The sequence below is a fragment of the Hyla sarda genome, chromosome 8 (genome assembly GCF_029499605.1).
Source record: "Hyla sarda isolate aHylSar1 chromosome 8, aHylSar1.hap1, whole genome shotgun sequence".
In the NCBI taxonomy this organism is placed as follows: domain Eukaryota; kingdom Metazoa; phylum Chordata; class Amphibia; order Anura; family Hylidae; genus Hyla; species Hyla sarda.
This window is the reverse complement of record NC_079196.1, coordinates 181,989,590-182,013,691: the sequence shown is the minus strand read 5'-3', so window position 1 is coordinate 182,013,691 and position 24,102 is coordinate 181,989,590. Positions and strand designations below refer to the sequence as shown.

Genomic DNA, 24,102 nt, shown 5'->3' with positions numbered 1-24,102 from the left:
GTACAGGATCTGCTGCATTTTTTTTTTCTGCAGCTGATTTTGCTACCCATTGAAGTCAGTGGGTAGCAAAATCTGCAGCAGATCCTGTACGTGTGAACATGCCCATTCACACGATCGTATTTCTTGGTCACTCTTCATTGGGGGACACAGCTACTGATGGGTATATGCTCTTGCCACTAGGAGGCGCTGACACTAGGAAAAAAAAGTTGGCTACTCCCTGCCAAGATATACCCGCCCACTGGAAGTGAGGTAATCAGTTTAGCTTTGTGTCAATAGGAAGCAAGACACAGGTCTCCAGACCTGGTCTTTTTTGTTTTCTAGCTAGAGCCTGTGTTTAGTTTATTTATTATTTTTTTTTCTCTCCTTTTTGTTTTATTGTTTTTCAGGTGGGGGTTGAACCCCACGTGTGCCGACTGCCAGAAAGCAGAACACCCCAAACCCCCCCCCCCCCCTTTCCTTCTCCCTATTCCTTCTTGCTTCTTCCAGGGGCTTGCTCAGAGTTCCGTGTTCTGCTTTCTGGCAGTCGGCACACGTGGGGTTAACGGCACAGCTTCTCTGTGCCTCTGTGTGGCGCTTGCTGCTCAGCAGCAGACAGCACAGCAGCCCTCGTTCCCTGTCCCTGTATTTCTCACCTGCAGACTGATTCTAACGGGCGGGAGTTACAGTGATCAGTTTCTGTCTCAGGGCACCCACCGACTTTCTTGCGGCGGCTCCCTGCTCTCTTCGCCGAACAGCTTTATCAGCTATTCGGCGCTTTGCCGGCTTAATCGGTCTTCTGGCCGGCGGGAGCAACATTTTGGCGGTGTATAGCTCTGCCTCTCTTCTGAGGCTGAGAGCTTACTGTCTTGCGAACGGACTGTAAGGGAGCTGCTAGTAGCGCAGCAGCCGCCAGGCGAATCATTGCGTCAGCTGCAATTTTCATTGGGGTACTCAGTGTTTGTCCGGCGCCATTATGTTCTCAGCAGAGTGGCATTTAGCTACACCCACCTTCTCCCCCCGAAGTACGCGATGCGGGGGTTAGCTTTATTCCTGCCCCTAGTCTTGGAGCGTATGCTGCGGCTTATAGGCGCCCCTATAGCACACTGGTCTGAGCCGTCGTCGCTTTAGTGGTTACATTTATGTATAATGTCCATGCTAGTGTCCCTGCAGGAGGGCAAGGTTGGATCTACTATGGCGGGCACTCGGGCTTGTGCGGTGCAGATACATCGCAAGGCTCCCTGCCCCCCTTTTCCCGCCTTGTTTATTACAAAACATAAATGAAAAAAACTCTGGTCTCTTCTCTCGGACCGTTCGGCAGTGTTCAGCGCCTTCTGGTGGCCTATAGATCTTTCAGCCCCTTACTCAGTTCCTTCTGGCGTGCTCCCTCTAGTGGCGACCAAATGCTATTGCAACCTTGGGTCTGTTTGATCTGCTTGGTTTCCTGTCTGGGGACCATATATTAAATGTATTTCTGGGGGCCGCCTTGGTTTAAATGGTGGCCTAAATGGTGCCTAGTATGAGGCATACCTACAGTGTCTCTTGAGGCATACCTACAGGGTTCTCACCCGGTGAGAGAGCAGATGTTAAACAGCCATGGCGGGTCGTTAACCATGCTTTCTCGATCCTTTGTGAAATCCTGGGGATACATTCAGTGACTGTTTTTCCCCTACCGCTGGCTGCCATACCATGTCTGCCGCACACTCCCTCCGAATCATGTTGCGGGTGGGGTGCAACTGCTGGCACATATGCATTCCTTAAGCTGGGGGTCCTTCTGGGGTGTCCTCCTCTTTCATGCCTGAGCCTTTTTCTGCTGCCCTGTGCCTGAACAGTCCGCCACGCACCCCCTTATTCCCAGGAGGGTACTAGGAAACCAGTAGTGGTCGTCACCGCTGCCAGTCATCCATCAAGGAGTGACCTTGAAGTGTGCATGCAATCAGCCTGACTAGTGGCTGCATGATTTCCTCCACCACTGGGCACCAATCACATGCCTGACTCATCTCTGCCTGGAGTCCCGGGTCCCCACTTTGAGTTAGAGGTTTCTGAGGGAGCGACCCTGCATGAACACAGAATGGACCCGATACCAGTAAGCCTGACAGTTGTCTGTGTCGTTTCCTCCGCCACCTGTCACTCATCACATGGCTGCCACATCCACGGCTGGAGTTTCCGTACCCCACTGCTAGTGCAAGGTGTCTGAAGATGTGACCCGGCGTGTCCAATGGACCCTATGCGGGGCGATGGGGATACAATCCGTGGCTCTTAAGCCTCCCCCGATCTCCCAAGAAGATGAGGATACTATCCATGGCCGCACCCTCCCTCCGCTCATGCCTTCCCATTCTCGCTCATGTGACACTGGGTACAGTGCTAACATATCTGTGCTGTTGTCCCCTTATCCCACCGGCCAGCACCTGGAGGTGTACCCTGGTGATAGGCCAAACTATGGTCTGCATGGTTTCTGCCACCAACAGTCTCCCATCACGGGGCTGTTCCGTGTATGACTAGGGTTTACCGTACATTGCTGCTGGTGTGAGGAATCTGGAAGAGTGTCCCCGCGTTTACAACAGACTGTATGCCAGTTGACATGACATTGGTCTGTATGGTCTCCTACACCACCAGGTCGCCCGTCAGATTGTCCGCACTCCAGTACCCTACTTTCAGTGGAAGGGTTTGAAGGAGTGACCCTTCGTGTTTAGGGATCCTATACCAGTCAGCCAGATCGTTGTCTGCCTAGTTTTCTACTCAATCCTGTCACCTACCATACATTTCCTGTACCACAACGGAAGTTTAGTTGACCCACTGCCAGGTGAGGTTCTGAAGGAACGACCCATGTGTTCCATTGTCCCTATACAATGCACCACATGGTGGTTCGCGGGTCCCTCACCACATGCCTGCCGCTCTCACGGCTGAAGGCTGGTATCCCACTTTCAGTGGGTGGTACTGACTGCAGGGACCCAATATGTTCCTTGGTCCTTTGGCCAATTAGCCAGACCATGTCTGCAGGGTTTTCCAATCCACCAGGCCACCTACCATACATGCCGCTCCGCGGCTGAAGTCTGGAAACCCACTTTCAATGTGCAGTCCGGAAATAGTGTCTCAGTGGTTCATTGGACCTTTTACCAGTGAGTCAGACACTGTCTGCATGTTTTCCTGCACCACATGCATCCTTCCTCTTGTGTCTGCGACAGCAGTCCTAGTGTGTAGCACCATTAGCAGATAGGGTGTGGGCGTTTCCTGCAGGTCCACTAGACCTTTGCAGAAACAGCAGCAGTCTCTGTTCCCCTTTCAAAGAGCGTGATGGTAGTCTGATAAGGGCATGGTTATGGCACACCGTAGGTGCTACGCCTATTTTCCATGGCCTTTATCTAGGTCTGTTGTGTTTTTTGTGGTCTTGGTACCTCACAACTTTCGTGAGGTAGCAGTCTTGTGTCCCTGCATATGCTATGGACACTCAACACACAGAGCCCGCCTCCCCTCATTTTCGGTGGGGTGTACCTCAGGCCTCCCTTTGGTCTTGTTTCCACAGTACTCCTGCAGTCAAGCACCTCTGTTCCACCATGGGGCCTAATGGGGGGCAACTCTGTATGTTCTGTGGCCCCACCTATGCCCCCAGGTCTCCTACCTGTTTTTCTAATGCAAAGTGCCTCAGTCGTCAGCTCTACTGCCTTAGACTTTGGCCAGTATGACTCAGTTGCAACTGCTTTAGGCCCTTTTTTCACAGGGTCCAGGGTTTTGCCCCAACGGGACGTACCTCCTTACTTGCATTTGTGCTCACAATTACCCAGCACTGGTGTCCAGGGCTCAGATCCCTCCGGGGATGCAGATAGCTCCTCCATGCCGCGGTAGGTTGTCGCAGGGTTCCCTTGGTTGCTATGTTCTTTAACCCATTGCCACAGGGCTGTGTTTGCATCACCACAGGCTGTGTTTGCAGGCTCCTACAGTACCTGGCACACCTGGCAATCCCCCCTCCACAGGGGGTACAGCGATCAGGGGGTTTGGAACGGTCTGCGCCTGTTTTTTTTTTTTTTTTTTTTTTTTTATCTCCCCAGCCCCTGGTTTTCCCCCTCCAGTAGGGGGTCTCTTTCGCAAAGCATTTTTTTCTACCAAGATGTGGCCATCTCTTTTCTACCACCGCCCCCAACCCCCCCCCAGATTGGTCGGGTGCCTGACTAAGTCATTGGTTTGCAGAACGCAATCAGATGAGCGTTCGCCGGCTTTGCCTGGGTGCTCTGCCCACTTTTGTTGCCTGGCACTCCCCATTTCTTATCTTCTGCTGCTCATTGAGCCTGGGCACTCTGAGTAGTCTATGCATTAATGTATGGCTCAGCGACAGCCGGTTTGGCCACCATCTGTTGTCTTACACCTGCCACTGCTCTTTTCTTCCCTTGGCGCAGTCTCCCTGAAGGGGAGTGTTCATCCTTCCCTTTGTCAATGTCAGTTGCGCTATGCTGACGCAAGTCTTCTGAGTAACCTTCATGTGCTCAGGACCTGGGGGTCCCTGCTGGGTTTTTTATTTTGTTTCCCCCCCCTCTGTTCCCATCCTAACAGGATGTTGCTTTAGAGTACTCTGGTCCATTCGGACCACTGGGGTCCAAGACCGTTTAGTCTCCTTGTATTAGGCACTCTCCTAGACTGCTATGGCTCATCTCATTTTCTCTGTTGGCCCTCCTGGTTCTACGGGCCTTAGTTATGGTTGCGGTCTTGAGCATGTGTGGTGAGCCTGCCCAGACTTCTCCGCGATCCCATTTGTCGGGCGGTCTTTCTGTACCGCTCTTCTTCTTGTCTCGACATATGTCTCCTGGAACGTTTCACGGCTGTTGGGGTTTCTTCCCCTACTGGTGTAGATCCTCCAGGTGACAACGGAGGGGGCGGCATTTCTTAGGCTGGGTACACATCACGTTTTTTCCATACTGTTTCCATTCAGTTTTCGTAAAGGAAACCGTATGGAAAAACAAACTGATGGAACAGTATGGGAAAAAGTAAACCGTATGCGTTTTTAAACCGTATACTGTATTTAAAAGTGCATACAGTTCCGTCCGTTTTTATGAAATAAAAATAAGTTTTTGAAAATGTGGTCCATTTTTAATGGGAGGGGTGTTGGGTGGGGACTTTAAGAGGCAAATGCGCATGTGTAAAGTAAAAACCCGTATACAGTTTCCCATATGGAACCGTATACATTTGCGTTTCCCATTGACGTCCATGTTAAAAAATAAATAAATAAATAAAAAAACTTATGCGGTTGCAGTACGGTTTTTAAACCGGAGTTAAAACCGTGGTTGACCACGATAAATTTTTTTCTTTAGAAAAACTGATTGGAAACAGTATGGCAAAAACGTGATGTGAACCACACCTTACTTTGTCTCCTCCTTCGAGGTCTATGTACTCTGAAGCTGGAGGGCAATCCTGTCTGCCGTATTGTGACAGTCTGACCAATCTTGGCTTATGCATGGTTTCTTCCTGCTGCTGAGCCTCTGAGTCCGCTCTTCATCCCCCCCCCCCCTAAGGTGCACGTGCTGTACCCCTGGGACAGTGGTTTTTGGAGCCTACAGCTTCTTGGTTCAGGCTTTCGATCTTCTCCACCATGCCTCTCCGGTGATGGTTCCTGTGTTTCTTTTTCAGAGGTTTTTGGTCTTCACCTTGACTGTGCTCGCCTTCGACTCTCCCTGGGTTTTTTCTCGCCATATTATCTGTATGGGGTTCCCTTGTCGTTCCCTTTTCCTTTTTTGTTTGCCGGCCGACTCTTTCTGTCTGGTCCTGTGCTTCTTGGAGTTGGTTTCCTACCTCCTTCCAGATTGGTTACGGCCCATTGGATCTCCGAAGCGCCCCTTTCTCTTTGTCGCCCCTTTGTCTCTATGTGGCCTATTGGTTTATAGTCTCTTCTACTTCTCCTTGGCGTCCTATTCCATCATCATGGATGGTGGGAACTGCCAGATGCTCAGTTCCAGGCCTCGGTTGCCATTTGGCCCAGTGTCTCGTCCGTGGTCCTTACAGCTGACTGGGGTTCAGTCTCCGGACTGACTCCTTTCCTCTGGTGGTGGTTCGTTCCCACCCCAGGGACTGCTTTGGTACATCCCAACAGTATCTGTGTCCCCCAATGAAGAGTGAAGGAGAAAAGGAGATTTTTTTATTTTATTTTTTTTCATTTTTTTTTTTTTTGTACTCACCGTAAAATCTTACTCGTAGCCTTCATTGGGGGACACAGCACTAGGGATCGACCGATTATCGGTTTGGCCAATATTTAAGATTTTGGATGTTATCGGTATCGGAAATTACCTTGCCGATAATCCGATAATGCCCCGCCCACTGTGCCGCACCCCCCACAACCGCACTGCCGCTGTCTCATTGCCTCCCCTGGTTTTATAATTACCTGTTCCCAGGGGCCGAGGTCCGCGTTACTTCTCGCTCCTGCTGCGTCCTGTGTTACGCTGTGCACTGCGCAATGACGAGTGGTGTCCTCAACGCGACATCACAGTCAGTGCGCACAGTGACAGCTCAGGAAGACTCTGCCAGAGCCAGAAGCAGCGTGGACCCTGGGAACAGGTAATTATAAAACCAGGGATGGGGGAGACAATGGGGCAGCGGCAGTCTCTGGCCAGGTGCGGTGGTAGTGGGAGGGGGGGGGGGGGGAAGACTGTCGCGGTGATAGGACTCAGGAGGACCCCAGGACAGGCAGGGGGAGAGAAGCGGGTGGCGGCGGCAGTCTCTGGCACCACTTTAAATCAATGATCTTCAGCGATGTCGCTGGGGGGGATAAATAGCCGATAACTTATACCGGAATATCGGTATAAGTTATCGGCTATCAGCCCTAACCTCCACAGAGTATCTGTCTCGGCCCTAAAAAATGGGTATCGGTCGATCCCTACACAGCACCCACCCATTTCTTAATTTCTTGTCTCGATAATATTTTCCGGTTCTTGGGGTTTTGTCTGAGACTCTTTTCTGGGGTCCTTCGGACATATTTCTTTGTTGGCTTCTCCTACTGCTTTGTGACAAAACTGATTACTTCACTTCCAGTGGGCAGGTATGTCCTTCCAGGGAGGAACTGACTTTTTTTTTCCCCCTAGTGTCAGGGCCTCCTAGTGGCAAGAGCATATACCCATCAGTATCTGCCCCCCCCCCCCAAATGAAGGCTAAGAGAAAAATTATACGGTGCTTATGTTTTGCTGCGGATTTTCAGCTGCTTATTTTCTGCAGCTTTTTTTGTATATTTTTGCTGCTTATTCTTTGCTGGTAGGTCAATGAGAAAATATGTATCTGAAAATAAAAAGCCACAGGTCAGCTGCGGAAAATCTGCACAAAAATCTGCTTGTGTGAACGAGCCTTTAGGGTACGTTCACACGTACGGGAGATGCTGCATATTTTTGCTGTATATTTTGTGCAGTTGACTTTGCTACTCATTGAAGTTAATGGATAGCAAAGTCAGCTGCACAAAATATGCAGCATATCCTGTACATGTGAATGTAGCCTTAGAATGAAAAATATTTGGTAAATTACATGTTAATCCTTGAAGCGGATCATCACCACATTTGCCACACAGAGTAATGTGACCACAATGACAGGTTAATATCACTTACCTATTCTTAGCAGTTCGATATACTGTAAAAGGGAGGGGCGCATACCTGACCACATCCCGTACAAAATCCTTTTAGCCACTATCTTGCTGTCAAGGGTCCCTTGTTTTGGTAGTCTTTACTGTTTCCTGCCAAAGGAGCCCCTATTAATCTGTTATGTCCCTCAAACCCTACGTGTGAATAGACCCTTAGGGTGTATTCACACATACATTATCTTGCACATATTTGATGTGCAGGATTTAAAGCTGCAGAGTTAAATGTAAACTAATTGATGGAACACAGCTTTAAGCACAGGATACTGTACGTATGAGTGACCCTACGGCCTTTTTCTCATTGCTGTATGGCTCTTCTAAAGTGAGCTCCGTCGACTATTCCATCGTAATGACAGGAGTTTAGTGAGAAAGCAATGGTGCGTGCACAATTATTATTTTTTTTTCTTCCTCCAGTAAACTTCTGGATAGCCCAACTGTATTCGGGTCATAGAGATCTGTCGGGACCCGATGGAGTCAGCCGTGCTTCGACCTGTTTTGGGGCTGTTTTGAGGAGGAAAAAAAAAACAGAACGGGATGGAGCACAATGGCAATGTGAACCTAGCCTTAGAGTGAATTCACAGAGCAGAATGTTGCAGAAATTTCTACATCTGTTCCATCTGAAATATCCCCATTCAGATAAATGGAACTGATGATCGGTTACAGAAATATCTGCAGCAAATCTGCCCTGTGTGTACTCCACCCTTAAGGAATGAGATGGTGAAATTAATTTTAGCAGGCTTTGTTTAGGAACCTTGTATGTGCCATAGCTCTTTGGGAATGTACTTTATTTTAGTCTTGTTGATATACCTTTATGGTCCCTTTTAATAGTTGGCTCTGTACACTTAACAGATCAAACAATGTCTGTCAAGAGTCATCTGATGGAATTGGGTTTGACAGCTGCAAAATGTTCAAGAAAACGTGGCAATGTTACACTTGCCGCAAGGTTAATTGCCCAGTGCAGCAATATCCAGCTTGCACAAGTGTCCAGTGCCCAGGATCTTGTAGCTAATTTTAAAAAGCTCTCGCTTCATGGCCAGATGGATGAGAAGTGGGGACCCGAGCTCGACATTGAAAAGGCTAAATTATTATATGCTGCAGGTTAGTATGAGATTAGATGCTGTACTACATGAGCTGTCTTTCTGCACCCCCAGAAATAATATCCCAGTGAGCTTATTTCTTGTGATCATTTATATTGTGTGGCTTGGTTGGCAGGTCAGTCTAGTCATGCCATGGAAATGCTGAGTTCATGTGCCATTTCCTTCTGTAAATCTGCAAAAGCTGAATACGCTGTAGCGAAGTCTATCCTGACTCTGGCCAAATGGATCCAAGCAGATTGGAAAGAAATTTCAGGACAGATGAAGCAAGTGTATAGAGCACGTCAGCAAGCCAACATTACGAATCTCTCTGCCCTTGGTAAGAATGTGCTCACACTCATTGATCTGCCTCCTGTCAATGCCATGGATGAGGAGTATCCACGTATTGAAAGCGAATCCACAGGTAACACACCTAAAATTTCACTGGAGAAATAGTATTATTGCTGTCTAAACTATAAAGGGTTATATTCAAGTTTTCTGTGTTATACGTGTCCTATTTTCTATTGTATAACAGTTAACATCGGTGTTGGTGAGCCGGATTTCATCCTAGGACAGCTATATCACTTGTCTTCTGTGCAAGCTCCTGAAGTGGCTAAATCTTGGGCAGCCCTGGCTAGTTGGGCATATAGATGGGGAAGAAAGGTGGTGGACAATGCTAGGTAAGTGTAGTTGCTGAGCCTAGTGGATCTTAAATTATTGTAACCCAAGAAAGCAGGTCTTAATAAATGTTTGGAGCATAGGGAGAAATTTGTCAAAACCTGTGTAAAAGGAGCGGTGCAGTTGCCCATAGCAACCAATCAGTGTTTCATTTTTGTAAAGACCTCTAAGAAAATATAAGAAGCAATCTGGTTGCTATGGGTGACTGGTCAACTTCTCCTCAGTACAGAGTTTGATAAATTGCCCCCATATTCTTAAAGTAGGTACTGTTTTTTTAAAGCAACTTTCTTCATTTGATGTGATTTGTAAAATATTTGTAAATTAATTTATTAGCCAAAAATTATTTCTTACCCCAGAAAAACAGCTCTAAAGACTGGGCAACTAGGTGTTTCCCTTCTCTGCAGTCTGCTGTCCACTGCCTGTTAGGAGAAATGTCTCCAGCACCAACTAAATCCGGGAAAATTAAGGAAGTGGGGGCAGGGTTTGCTATGTGCAGGAGAACGAGAGATTGTATGGGCTGTACACCTGCATGTTGAGCCAGTCTACTTGCTGATGATAATCTACATTGTTTGTTTGGGAGTCAGTCAATGACTTCTCTCTCATCACTGACACCCCCTAAAGCTCTGGGAAGCTTTTCTATGTGGAAATACCCATGTATCTTCTACTGTATGTCCACAGTGCTGCATTGTATTCTTCTCCTTTTATCTTTGCAGCAACAGTAGCAGCTCATTGCTTTGTATAACCCTACTTCCAGTGATCCTGATGCCAATGTTTTTTTCCTTTCTGCTCACAGTGCATCAGACTGATCATTAACCCCTCCTTCTTTCATATACCATCTAGTACTGTACTGGGCAAATCATCCCACAGCACAGTGCCAGCCTGTTCAGTCTGGTGGGCTTTCTCAAGCTTGTCATGACATAGAGAGGAGTATGGCCCAGATTTATCAAACTGTGTGTGCAAAACACAGTGATTTCTCAGTCCGCTCCATTGGGGGACACAGAGACCGTGGGTATATCTTACTGCCACTAGGCATACAAAAAGTCTGCCCCTCCTGGTAGGATATACCCTGCCTACTGACTCTGAGCTAATCAGGCTTAGCTTAGTGTCAGTAGGAGGCAGACACAAGTCGAGTCGAGTGCCCGGTATTAACCATTCAGACGCTGTGATCAAAGTTGATCGCCGCGTCTGAAATGAAAGTGAAACCTTCCTGGCTGATCGGGACCACCACGGTGAAATCACGCTTTCCCGATCAGCTGTACAGACACAAGGCGGCGAAAAGAAACTACCTGCCTCCTCGTTGTCCGATCGACGTATGACTGCTCCGTGCTTGAGATCCAGGCAGGAGCAGTCGAGCGGCGATAAAAATGATCAGTGCCATGCTATGGCATAGCGGTGATCAGTGTAGGAAATCGGTGTGCAATGTTATAGTCCCCTATGCGGGCCATAACATTTCAAAAATAGTGTTAATAAATGTGATTTAACCCCTTCCCTAATAAATCTGAATCTCCCCCCTTTTCCCATAAAAAAACAATGTATATAAGCATATGTGGTATCGCCGCGTGTGTAAATGTCCGAACTATAAAAATATATTGTTAATTAAACCGCACAGTCAATGGCGTACACGTAAAAAAATCATGGCGCAAAAAAATTAGCCCTCAAACATCCCCATATGCGGAAGAATAAGTTATAGGGGACAGAAGAGGACGTTTTTAAACGTATACATTTTCCTGCATGTAGTTATGATTTTTTCCAAAAGTAAGACCAAATCAAACCTATATAAGTAGGGTATCATTTTAATTATATGGACCTACAGAATAAAGAGTGTCATTTTTACCGAAAAATGCACTGGGTAGAAACGGAAACCCCAAAATTAACAAAATGGCTTTTTTTTTTTTTTTTTTTTTTCAATTTTGTCGCACAATGAATTTTTTTTTTTATTTATTTTTTTTTTTGCATTCCCCGTAGATTTTTGGGTAAAATGACTGATGTCATTACAAAGTAGAATTGGTGGTGCAAAAAATAAGCCATCATATGGATTTTTAGCTGCAAAATTGAAAGGGTTATGAATTTTAAAAAGGAGGTAAAAATGCAAAAACTGAAAGGCTGAATCCTTAAGCGGTTTATGATCCAAAGGACAAGAAGATCGAGAACTTGGCGAAGTTTGCCTTTGAAGCGTCAGGTTTCTCCTTGTTACCTACCTTCGCTTCCGCTTGGGTATCCAAGGCCGTCTCGGTTTGGGCTTCTCAGCTGCACTAAGGCATCCTGTCTGGCGCTCCTCAGAAGGACTTGGCGGATCTCTCTTGTCAACTCTCTCAGGCTGGGGACTTCCTCGATTCGGCTGCTTTGGAGTCCACACAATGTACGGCCTTTGCCTCAGGTAACTTTGTTGCGATTCGAGGCTCCATGTGCCTGAAGGCGTGGGATGCAGATGCTGCTTTGAAAAAATCTGAGTTGCCCTTCTCAGGTTCTCTGCTTTTTGGGAAAGGGCTAGATGAGATCATATCCGAAGCTACTGGAGGTAAAAGCTCTCTGCTGCCGCAGAACAAACCCCGCAGCTCTGACCCCCGTTGGAAGACTGCTTCTTTCCGGCCCTTTGCTTTCGGGCCGTCCTCCCAAGCAGGCACCCTCCGAAGCACGCAGAGCCCCTTCCTTCAAGGCTGGTAACCGTAAGCCTCCCTCTTCCTGAAGGGACACCCCCACCCATATTCTCTTCTTGGGTGGGAGGACGTCTGTCTCTTTTTCGGGACATTTTGGCTAGCGCAGGTTCAGGACTGAGTTCGGGACGTCCTATCCGATGGTTAACGGATAGAGTTAGCTTCTTTTCCCCGGGACCAGTTCTTCCAATCCTGTCCACCTCGCTCCCCTTCTTTGGCGGCTGCCTTTCACGTCGCTTTGAGTACCGTCCTTGCTAAGGGGGTGATTGTTCAAGTTCCTCCAGGGGATTGTTTTTCAGGGTTCTAAGCAAGTCTGTTTGTAGTCCCCAAGAAAGGGGTCTCTGCTCGCCCCCATTCTGGACCTAAAGTTGCTCATCCGCAACTTGTGGCTACACCACTTTCACATGGAGTCCCTCCGCTCGGTGGTCGTGTCCTTGGATCAAGGGGAGTTTCTTTCCTCATTAGATATCCGGAATGCCTATCTGCACATCCACATTTTTCCCACCCATCAGCTATTCCTCCACTTTGCTGTTCCGGCGTGTCACTTCCAGTTCATGGCTCTTCCCTTTTGCCTGGTCACGGCTCCCAGGGTTTTCACAAAAGTCATGGCGCCGGTGGTTGCCATTCTTTGGGCTCGGGGATCTCTATCCTCCCTTACCTGGACGATCTTTTGATCAAAGCTCCATCCCAGTCCCAAAACTTGGAGAGCCTTCATTTCACTGTGCAGACTCTGTCCGCTTCCGGTTGGGCGATCAACCGGGAAAAGTCCCACCTTCCTCCCACTCAGTCCCTTGTCTTCCTGGGTCTCCTTTTTGACAAGGCAGGTCATCGTGATCAATGCGAGTCTCCTGGGTTGGGGAGGTGTGTTTCGGGACCTGACGGTCCAGGGTTGCTGGTCCTTTCAGTACTCTCCTCCCCATCAATCTTCTGGAGATCCGTGCCATTTTTCTTTGCCTCCTCCATTGGGAGATCCTCCTTCAGGGTTGTCCCTTTTTCTATTTTCATAGGTTGGGAGGATGGGAGCATGGCACTGCCTGTTCTCCCACTTCCAAGGTAAGGACACTGCACGGAAGGTATGTACCGTTAACCCCCCCCCCCCCCCCCCCCTGCCAATGGTCAGTTTCAGGTGGTCGACCCTGGGTCCGGGTCCCCCTCAGGCCCCTGCTTGCACTGCCTTTTGCGGCCTGGCATGATGCAGCGTGGCACCATACTGGCTGAAGACACCTTGGGTGAGGATATGAGCCTCAGTGGTAAGTATCACTCCCATCATCCCTGCCCGCACCCCTCCTTCCCCATCCCTTTTTTTTGCTTGCAGCTTCGGGCACAGGATAGGGGAACTTTATTGGCGGTTGGGGTGAGGGTGATAGGATACAAAGAAGGCAGCAGTCATGCTTATGGTGCGTTCCGGCATGGGGTCCCAAACGCATCTTTTACTTTCACTATGGGGCAGATGCAGCTTCTCTTCAGTGCTGCGCACTGTGCGCATTCTGCTGCCGTGGTCGGAGACGCAGCTGCTCATACCTGGTTCAGAGCGGGGCTGGCTGGCTGTCTATAGTTCTCCGCTTCGACCCCGGCACTTCCCCATTACTAGTGCTGGGGCATGTGAAAGCGTGGCTGGCGCTTTCAGCCTTGGGCTCCGACACCACTCCAGGCCCGCCATACAGCTCCCACAGGATCCGGAGGTTGCATCCGAGCTTCCTGGCTCCTCCATCCCCCCTGCACTGTGCTATCCAATCACCAGCAGCACGTGCTCTAGGGGTCAGGGAAGCCTCCTATCCCGTGGCAGCACGTGTCACTGAGGTCACACGATCCCCTCCGGTTCCTGTCTCCTGCCAGAGTGCCCTCTGGAGATCACAGCTGACTTCTCCTCCCTGTGCTCCTGCGTCCTTCTCTGGAGTTCTCTCACTTATCCCCTGCTGCTGGGTCTGCTGCCGTTCTCCACAGCTTCTGGACACAGGGACCTAAGTGAGCTCGCTCCTTGTTACCTGGCTCTGTCTACCCGATCCCTCTCTCCGGCCGGTGGCCCCTGTCTTGGTCACCTACTTCTTCTCTTCGGGATATAGAACAAAGATTCCTGGCGGTTCTCCTGAACCTACTTGTTCTGCCTATTGTGCGACCCAGCCCTCCCCTGACCGACCCCCAGGACAATCTGCCAGAGCATGTGGCCCCTGAGCCCACTCCAGGGTGGGCCTCTTCCCTTTCCCAGTCCCTCTCCGATTTGTCGCAGGTGGTGGCTACCACCCTGGAGCATTCTTCCTTGCAGCCATCTGTCCAGAACACTTCAGCGGCTTCCCAGCACTGCTCCTCCAGGTGCTCTCCACACAAGTGCCCGAGACAGAGGCGCAGTACTCCATCCACCTCTCCTGCTGGCTGCAGCCGGCCTCTCTCCCGTAGCCGTTCCAGCAGAAGCCACTCAAGGTCTCCACCACAGGGTTCCTGGTCTACCTCATCCAGCTCTAGGGATCATACGGACCGTTCCAAGTCTCCTGGAGAACTTGATGACACAGTCGGACCCACCCTCGGAGGAAATGTCCCGTATGTCTGACATGGTGGATAGCCTAGGGTCAGCTGTCAGTCACCTTTTCACTTACAGGACCCTGGAACTTCCAAGGCAGTACCGAAGTCTCCTTCCGCAGGTCGAGACTCCCTCCCCAGGTCTTCAGTTGAATTTGAAGAACTCCTGGACGGGGTATGGAAGCACCATGAGAAGCGGTTCCAGGGCTCTAAGAAGGCTCGGGACCTTTTTCCATTCAGGACCTGGTCTCTAAATGGACCTCTCCACCTACAGTGGATCCCCCGGTGTCCCATTTGTCTAAATACATCACTCAGATGCGGCTTCATTTAAAGGGGTACTCCGGTGGAATTTTTTTTTAATGAATTGGTGCCAGAAAGTTAAACAGATTTGAATTACGTCTATTCAAAAATCTTAATCCTTTCAGTACTTTTTAGAAGCTGTTAGCTACAGAGGAAAATTTTAAAGGAAATTTTATTTTTTTTATTTATTTTTTGTGTTGTCCACAGTGCTCTCTGCTGACACCTGATGCCCATATCATGAACTGTCCAGAGGAGGAGAAAATCCCCATAGCAAACCTTTGCTACTCTGGACAGTTCCTGACATGGACAGAGGTTTCAGCAGAGAGCACTGTGGACAACACATAAAAGACATTCAAAAAGTAAAGAATTTCCTCTGTACATACAGCTGCTAAAAAGTACTATAAGGATTAAGATTTTTTTAATAGAAGTAATTTACAAATCTGTTTAACTTTCTGGCACCAGTTCATAAAAAAAAAAAAAAAAAAAAAAAATCCACCGGGAGTACCCCCTTTAAGGATCCTTCCAACATACTCACTGAGAACACCAAGTGTGCCTATGAAACAGCTGGCTCTACGCTTTTACCGGCATTTGCCTCTACCTGGGTGTCCAAGGCTCTCTCGACTTGGGCTTCCCAGCTTACCGGAATACTTTCTGGGTCCTCGCCTGATGACCTAGCTTACTGGCGCATCAAATCTCCAATGTCAGTGACTACCTTTGCTCGGTAGTCTTGGAATCAGCCCGCTATGCGGCCTTCGCTTTTGGCAACCTGGTGACTCTGCATCGGACCATGTAGCTAAAGGCATGGAATGCGGACGCCGCTTACAAGCGCTCTCTTATGGAGCTCCCTTTCCCAGGAGTGCAGCTCTTTGGTAATGGGCTGGATGAAATAGTTTCAGATGCCACGGGCGGCAAAATCGCCACCTGCGTCTGCGACATTTCCGCATGGGATCTCTGACATCAGTAACTGCATCCATAGATCCCCGGGTGAGTTTCTGTCCTTTGTGGACATTCAGGATAATTACCTACATGTCCCCATCTGCCCGTCTCACCAGTGTTTCCTATGGTTTGCGGTTCCTGCTGGTTATTTTCAGTTCGGGTATTCACCAAGATCCTCGCAGCAGTGATCGCCATCCTCCGCTCTCGGGTGTTTCTGTGCTCCCTTACCTGGACGACCAGATGGTCAAGGCTCCCTCCTTGTTCCTTGTAGGAGAACCTGGAAGCCTCCACATCACTCCAAACCTTGGAAAGTTTTGGCTGGTTTGTCAATTGAGCCAAATCTAATCTCTCTCCCTCTCAGTCCCCTGGGACACCACTTCGACACCGTGGTGGCCAAGATTCAGCTTCCGGCAGACAAGAGACTTGCGTTGAGTGCGGGAGTTCGTCTACTCTGCCGCACGACTCCCAGTCTCGATGAGAACCTACAGGATGGTGGCATCCATGGAGGCAGTTTCTTTTGCCCAGTTCGGGTATCGTCCCCTGCAACTGGCCATCCTGTCCCAATGGGACAAGTCTCCCCTATCCCTTCATCGCCCCATCCGGCTGTCCCTTCCAGTTCGCCACTCCCTGCTTTGGTGGCTTCCGTCCCCTCTTCCCCGGGAGGATCGTTCCTTCCTCCCCCTCCAGTGGTGGGTCTTGACGACTCTGTCTCCTGGGTTGGGGAGGAGTGTACCAGGACAGAATGGTTCAGGGCCCGTTGGTCCTCCTCGGAGTCCCGTCTTCTGATCAACATTGTGGAACTGAGGGCGATTTTCCTATGCCTTCGGCATTGGGAGTCACTCCTTCGGTCGTTTCCGGTCCGAGTGCCGACAGACAATGCCACAGCTGTGGCATACGTAAACCACCATGGGGGCACCCCCAGTGCCTTGGCGATGGCGGAAGCGAACAGGATTCTTTCCTGGGCACAGCGTCACATCACGTTCCCTCAATTTCAGCAGTCCACATTCCGGGAGTGGACAATTGGGGGGCAGACTTTCTCACTCGCACCACAGCCGACTCTGGGGAGTGGTCTCTTCATCTGGAGGTGTGTGCAGCTATATGCACCCGCTGGGGGACTCCAGACGTGGACCTGTTTGCGTCCCGCCGACACTGTCAGGTTCCTTGCTTTGTAGCCAGATCCCAGGACCCTCTGGCACTTGCTATGGACGCGCTCGTGATCCCTTGGACCGACTACTTCTCCTTTCCGTATCTCTTCCCTCAGATTCCTCTTCTTCCCAGGGTGATCCGGAAGCTCAAGGCGGAAGGAGTCGCCACGATTCTCATAGCACCGGATTGCCCGCACCGCGTGTGGTACGCGGACTTCGTCGTCCTCCGCGCAGATGCTCCCATGCGTCTTTCCGATCGGCCTGATCTTCTCTCTCAGGGCCCCCTTTGCCAGACCTCTTCGGCCAGGATTTAGCATCGTACCTGGCGGTCTTACTTTGGCTGGTGCAAGGCCTGGTTTTTGTTTCCCACAGTTCATTCTCTCCCTAACCTCCTGTTTCCGGTTTGGAAACTCGTCTGGCACTCAGTTCCTTGAAGAGTCAGATGTCCGCACTCTCTATTCTTTTGGCGTCCGACTCCCACATTCGCACCTTTTTGCAAGGGGTGGTCCACGAGGGTCCTCCTTACAGGTCCCCCACTCCTCCCTGGGACCTGAATTTGGTGCTGTGCGCCTTGCAGGACTCTCCGTTTGAACCTCTCCGCAAAGTGTTAATTCGTTTCCTTTTTTGTAATAGCCTTCCTCTATTCGGAGGGTCTCGTAGCTGGCGGCCCCTTCCTGCTATTCTCCCTTTCTGATCCTTCACCACGATAATGTGGTACTCCATCCAGTCCCCTCCTTTCTACCGAAGGTGGTTTCCTCCTTCCTCCTGAATGAGGACATCATTCTCCCCTCTTTTTGTCCCTGCTATTTAGGTGTGCAAGGCGGTCACTTGGTCATCCGTGCACACTTTTGGTAAATTCTATCTGGTGCGCACTTTTTTATTTTTTTTTGCATCTGCCGATGCGGTCCTTGGTCGCAAGGTTCTGCAGGCGGCGGTGGCTCAGTCCTCTGCCTGACTACCTCTTGCTGGGATTTTGTTTTTCCCACCCCAGGGACTGCTTTAGGATGTCCCACGGTTCCTGTGTCCCCCAATGTAGTCGAGCAAGAAAAGTAGAATTATTATTTTTTTTTATACTCAGTGTAAAATCTATTTCTCGGAGCCTCATTGGGGGACAGAGCACCCACCCATCAGATGTTGTTGGTTTCCAAGTTTTGGTTGGTTGTTTCTCAGTGAGGGGCTCGGTTGTATTTTTTTTTTTTTTTATCTGGGTTGTTCCTCGGACAGCGTTGTTTTTCTCTTTTGGCTCTCTCCTACTGCTTTGGGACTAAACTGATTGATTAGCTCAGAGTAAGTGGGTGGGTATATCCTGCTGGGAGGAGCCGACTTCTTTTTTGCCTAGTGTCACCCTCTTAGTGGACAAGCAGCATATACCCACGGTTCCTGTGTCCCTCAATGAGGCTTGGAGAAATAGATTTAGACAGTAATAGAAATACAGTAAGTATAAAAAAAATCAGCTTTTTTCCCACAGCAACCAATCACAGCTCTGCTAACAAGCTGAGGTAAAGTAAAAGCTGAGCTGTGATTGGTTGTTGTGGGAAAATCACCTTTATTTATTTATTTATTTTTACGCAGTTTGATAAATCTGGGCCTATGTACTTTGGTCTGAGAAGTAAGGGAAAGGAAATCCTGTGTGTGTTCTACTGGCAAACGGCTTAGCTCTGGTTCCACCCCTTGAAATGAAGAGTGAAAAATAGTTGTGCACCATGGAGGAGTGAGCACTAAAATCACCCTGTCACAACTCTGAACGGTTAATTTAATAAAACTATGCAACATTTTGAAAATCTATAGATACTGGAACTAGCTTAATAGTCTTCCATAGAAATTTTCTACTGTTTAGCTGCTACTTAGAGAAAGTTAAGTCTATAGACTGTATGTATAAAAGGGTAAAGATAAAAATAGAGCTCACACAGAAGGCTGTAAACCCAAATATAATCAAAATATCAGTAAAGATTTATGAAGAAAAAGTTTTTGAAAATGTTAAGTACAAAGCAGTAATAAAAAAAATCTTTTCAAGTGTACATAGCCTTTAATTTGTACGGTTTACGATTTGGGGTTGTAAAAACTATTTCTGTACAGACTGTGCACCAGCTTATAAAATTTACCGTATAATGTTCAGTTTTTAAATTTGCTTGAACTTGCATGTTATGTATTTTTGTGAACACTAACTTGTTTTTTTTTCCTCATTTGTATGTAGTCAAGGTGAAGGTGTAAAATTGTTACAGCTAGAGATGTCAGAGGTCCAGAGCCTTTTGCCAGATAATGTATCTGAAGAAGATAAGGAAAAGATTTACGGTATTTTGGGACAAGCTATGTGCCGCCCTGCTGGGATCCAGGTACGTACAGTTGCTACTTCAAAAAACAGCACAACGTGATCTGACTCTGCTCTAAAGTGATTTGTTTTGCCTGTACTTTTGACATTAAAAGGAGATCGGCATTTTTGACATTTTTCTAACACTGGTTTCATAGCAGCATAAAGTGTAGAAGGTTTAATAGCTGCATAAAGTGTAAAAGGTTTCAAGACTACAAAGTACACAGAAACCATGTGGAAGAAAATTCATAAACTAAATCGGTTCAAAAATAAAGGGAACATTTACTACATTTTGTAGACAAAGCCTAAGCCTAATACTACTGCAGTGTTTTTTATTGAGTTTTTTTTTTATACACAACTCTATGCTACATAGATTTTGAGGTAAAGTAAAACGTTTATGCTGAGTTACGTGATCTTGCTTGAAAGTCATGTCCTGGATTAACAGTAGCTATAAGGGGAAATCCCTTGATAACTCTCATATGGAGGTGTTTTCATGTGATTGTGTACCTACTGGAATTACTAAATGCCCATTTCAAAAAAATAATAATTACATGCCTACCACTTGAGAGACCTCTCGAAGTACCATTTCACCGGTACAATTGTGTGCATTTACATTTTAAATTTTTTTCATGTTTTAGGATGAGGATATGTCCCTTCAGATCACAGAAAATGAGGGCAATGATGAAAATGATACAGTTGATGTCATCTGGAGACAGCTGTTAGCCAGTTGCCCTTGGCTAGCAGACCTAGATGAGACTGCTTCTGATGGGCTTATCAAGCTGTGGCGTAAAGTTGTGGACCGAATATTTAGCTTATATAAATTGTCCTGCAGCGCTTACTTCACCTTCTTAAAGCTAAATGCTGGACGAGTGAGTAAAAATTATTTGAAATACTGTAGCCTGCGGGTTGTATTACTACAAAAGGGATAAATAGGAATAATATTTGACACTCTAAAAGCTGGTGCCCAAGTAGGATCCCAATTCTTGTCAAGCCAGTAAAAAGAAACTTGGCACTCAGTTCACTTGGTAGTTAGCTGGTTTTATTTCCGCAATCCTACAGATATTAAACTGACGTTTTGGTCCAATTACGGACCTTCCTCAGACATCTGTGATGAGTATCAATAATGAAAAATAAGGATTAACAATTGCAGACAATTAATGGAAAAATTATACAAAAGCAAAGAACATATAAGTCCATAAGTAGCTGGACCCTATCCATTGTGACTATATTTATATACAGTGAAATACACAAGGAAATGTATCCGTATCTCGGTAGTCTATATAATGTGGACTACAGTGGTAAGTATTAAATTATATGTCCTATCAGAACAATAAGAGGCATCTCTGGTGTATCCTGAGAAATAAATAATAATAATATTGGCTCCAAGGGTAAGTACCTAGACAGAGTATGCCAACATTTATCTGTAGATTATAGATATCTTCAATGTCCACAAAATAGCCTAATATACAAAATCAACGTATAATTCGCAAAGAATACATTCCATAGGTTACGCATGTGGGTATGTATCAAGTCTATCAGCAGAGTTCCAGCCAGCACCAATCTAGTAAGCACAGAGGAAAACATACAGAGATCAAATAGTATTTACTGATGCATATGATATGGATACTAGTATACTTTGTTTTTGTATTTTTCAATTAATTGTCTGATTTATGGAATTGATTGAAATTATATTGTTCCTTATTTTTCTGATACATTATTGATACTTGTTACAGATGTCTGAGGAAGGTCTGTAATTGGACCGAAAGGTCAGTTTAATATCTGTAGGATTGCTAGGTAGTTTTTACTTCTGAAATCCGACTACCAAGAGTACTGAGTGACAAATTTCTTTTTACAAAAGGGATAAGAATGTTTACACGCTTTGGATAGTAAAAATGTGAAAATCAATTTCCACTTTTTGTGGATTGCACACATTAAATTGAGTAATCTGCATCTGAACCCACTTTTATCTCCACATGCGTCAAAATGTAGCTAATGTGGCCTACTCTCACTAAAAGAAATCTGTAAATAGGATATACCCCTTTTTGACTATTATTTATTTATTTTTGCATTTTTATTAATGGTAAAATGTAATAACATTTTTGGTTCTTTTTAAACTGCTGTATAGGTTTCACTTGATGAAGACGACCCACGGCTGCATTTAACCAGCTCATCTAAGCAGAGCACAGATGACGTCATTGTTATGGCAACACTGCGATTGCTCAGACTGTTGGTAAAACATGCTGGAGAACTAAGACAGTATTTGGAGCAAGGCCTGGAGACAACACCCACAGCTCCCTGGAGAGGTGACATTTATATTCATGACTTGTTATAAGTAAACCGAAGGTCCAGCCTTCACAAATATTTGCTTAGTTGTTGATGCCCAACTAATAAAATAGTTTATAAAATGATATAAATGCTGCATTGGCATTATTTGATGTACAAAATCTGTAATTTGAGACTTGAAACTGTGTAAACCAACTTAAAGAAACAAGCCATCATAAAAACACATCAAATTATTCAGTTGAGAAATGCGTCCCATATACAGATAAACACACAACTTGTGTTTTCTTAAAGGAGAATTATCATGCAAGAAAACATATTCCCCCTATCCAAACGATAGGGAATACGTTTTAGATCGTGGGGGGGGGGGGGGGTCTGACCACTGGGACTGTACAAAATCAGTATGTTTTAAATCTCCCTATTTTGACCACCTAAAATTTTTTTTTTTTCCGTATATGCGGCAGTATGAAGGCTAATGTTTTGAGCCATAATCTGTACTTTTTATTTATACCATATTTGTGTATATGAAACTTTTAAATCACTTTTTTTATTTTTTTTTACATTTACGCCGTTCACCGTACGGAATCATTAACATTATTTCTCGTTCGGCTCCATTGGTCTCCCCCACCCCTCTTGCGAACAAAGGGCACAGTTCATAGGGTATGAACTGTTAACCCTTTCTCACCATGGACCAGCACTAAGGGATGTAACTTGAGTCCGGGTCCCCTCTTGCTGGTCGAAGACTTCTGGGTTGAGTATATGGGACATCTTTTTGGTAAGTATACTGTCCCCTCTCCTTCTCTCCGTCCCTGACCTCCCTTTATCTTTCATGGCGGAGGGTGTCGTAGCACGGCGCTTTGGAGAGCTGCTGCAAGGGGCCCCTGTTGCTGTTGCTGCTGCAAGGGGCCCCTGTTGCTGTTGCTGCTGCAAGGGGCCCCTGTTGCTGTTGCTGCTGCAAGGGGTCCCCTGTTGTTGCTGCTGCAAGGGTCCCCTGTTGTTGCTGCTGCAAGGGTGCCCTGTTGTTGCTGCTGCAAGGGTCCCCTGTTGCTGCTGCTGCAAGGGGCCCCTGTTGCTGCTGCTGCAAGGGGTCCCTGTTTAATGTCACCATAGGGGACTATCTATAGCAATCACTTGATAGATAATACTCTTCGGTGCTATGCATAGGGTCCATCATCTTCTCTGGTCTGCTTGATCTCAGACCAGAGCAGAAGACCCCAGGAGATGGCCAGAGGCAGGTGAGGGGACCTCCGGCCATCTTTATAGATGATTGCAGCGCCGCGGGCGATGCAATAATCTATTTAAACGTGCGCATTGCCGAGGATGCAGTGATCTGTATTGATCTTGGCATCTGTGGGTTTAATGGCGGACTTCAGCGGGATCGCTGATGTCCTCCATTACCGGTGGGTCCTTGGCTGCTGACAGCAGCTGGGACTTGGAGTGCATGACGTGAGCACTGCTCTGTTGCCTGCGGTCATGTACAGGGCGGTCCATTTATATGGATACACCTTAATAAAATGGGATATTAACTTCCTATTTGTGGCACATTAGTATATGTGAGGGGGGAAACTTTTCAAGATCGGTGGTGACCATGGCGGCCATTTTGAATCCAACTTTTGTTTTTTCAATAGGAAAAGGGTGATGTGACACATCAAACTTATTGGGAATTTCACAAGAAAAACAATGATGTGCTTGGTTTTAACGTAACTTCTTTCATGAGTTATTTAGAAGTTTCTGACCACTTATAAAATGTGTTCAATGTGCTGCCCATTGTGTTGAATTGTCAATGCAACCCTCTTCTCCCATTCTTCACATACTGATAGCAACACCGCAGGAGAAATGCTAGCACAGGCTTCCAATATCCGTAGTTTCAGGTGCTGCACATTTCGTATCTTCACAGCATAGACAATTGCCTTCAGATGACCCCAAAGATAAAGATCTAAGGGGGTCAGATCGGGAAACCTTGGGAGCCATTCAACTGGCCCACGACGACCAATCCACTTTCCAGGAAACTGTTCATTTAGGAATTCTCGGACCTGACACCCATAATGTGGTGGTGCACTATCTTGCTGGAAAAACTCAGGAAACGTGCCAGCTTCAGTGCATAAAGAGGGAAACACATCATCATGTAGCAATTTCACATATCCAGTGGCCTTGAGGTTTCCATTGATTAAGAATGGCCCCACTATCTTTGTACCCCATATACCACAAGATGTGAAGCACCTGAAACTACGGATACTGGAAGCCTGTGCTAGCATTTCTCCTGCGGTGTTGCTATCAGTGTGTGAAGAGTGGGAGAAGAGGGTTGCATTGACAATCCAACACAATGGGCAGAACATTGAACACATTTTATAAGTGGTCAGAAACTTGTAAATAACTCATGAAAGAATAAAGTTACGTTAAAACCAAGCACATCATTGTTTTTCTTGTGAAATTCCCAATAAGTTTGATGTGTCACATGACCCTCTTCCTATTGAAAAACTAAAGTTGGATTCAAAATGGCCGACTTCAAAATGGCCACCATGGTCACCACCCATCTTGAAAAGTTTCCCCCCTCACATATTCTAATGTGCCACAAACAGGAAGTTAATATCACCAACCATTGCCATTTTATTAAGGTGTATCCATATAAATGGCCCAC

The 24,102-nt window shown here is 47.0% G+C and overlaps 1 protein-coding gene across 2 annotated transcripts in view; it reads left to right on the top strand.

The window, feature by feature from the left end:
* Nucleotides 1–24,102, top strand: part of SMG1 (SMG1 nonsense mediated mRNA decay associated PI3K related kinase) — a 164,657-nt gene that overhangs the window by 87,960 nt on the left and 52,595 nt on the right. For both annotated transcript variants that reach the window (XM_056537145.1, XM_056537144.1), the window contains exons 30-35: nt 8,426–8,674; nt 8,789–9,073; nt 9,185–9,329; nt 19,071–19,209; nt 19,823–20,053; nt 21,310–21,487. In XM_056537145.1, coding sequence (XP_056393120.1) covers nt 8,426–8,674; nt 8,789–9,073; nt 9,185–9,329; nt 19,071–19,209; nt 19,823–20,053; nt 21,310–21,487 — 1,227 coding nt within the window. The remainder of the gene's footprint in view (nt 1–8,425; nt 8,675–8,788; nt 9,074–9,184; nt 9,330–19,070; nt 19,210–19,822; nt 20,054–21,309; nt 21,488–24,102) is intronic.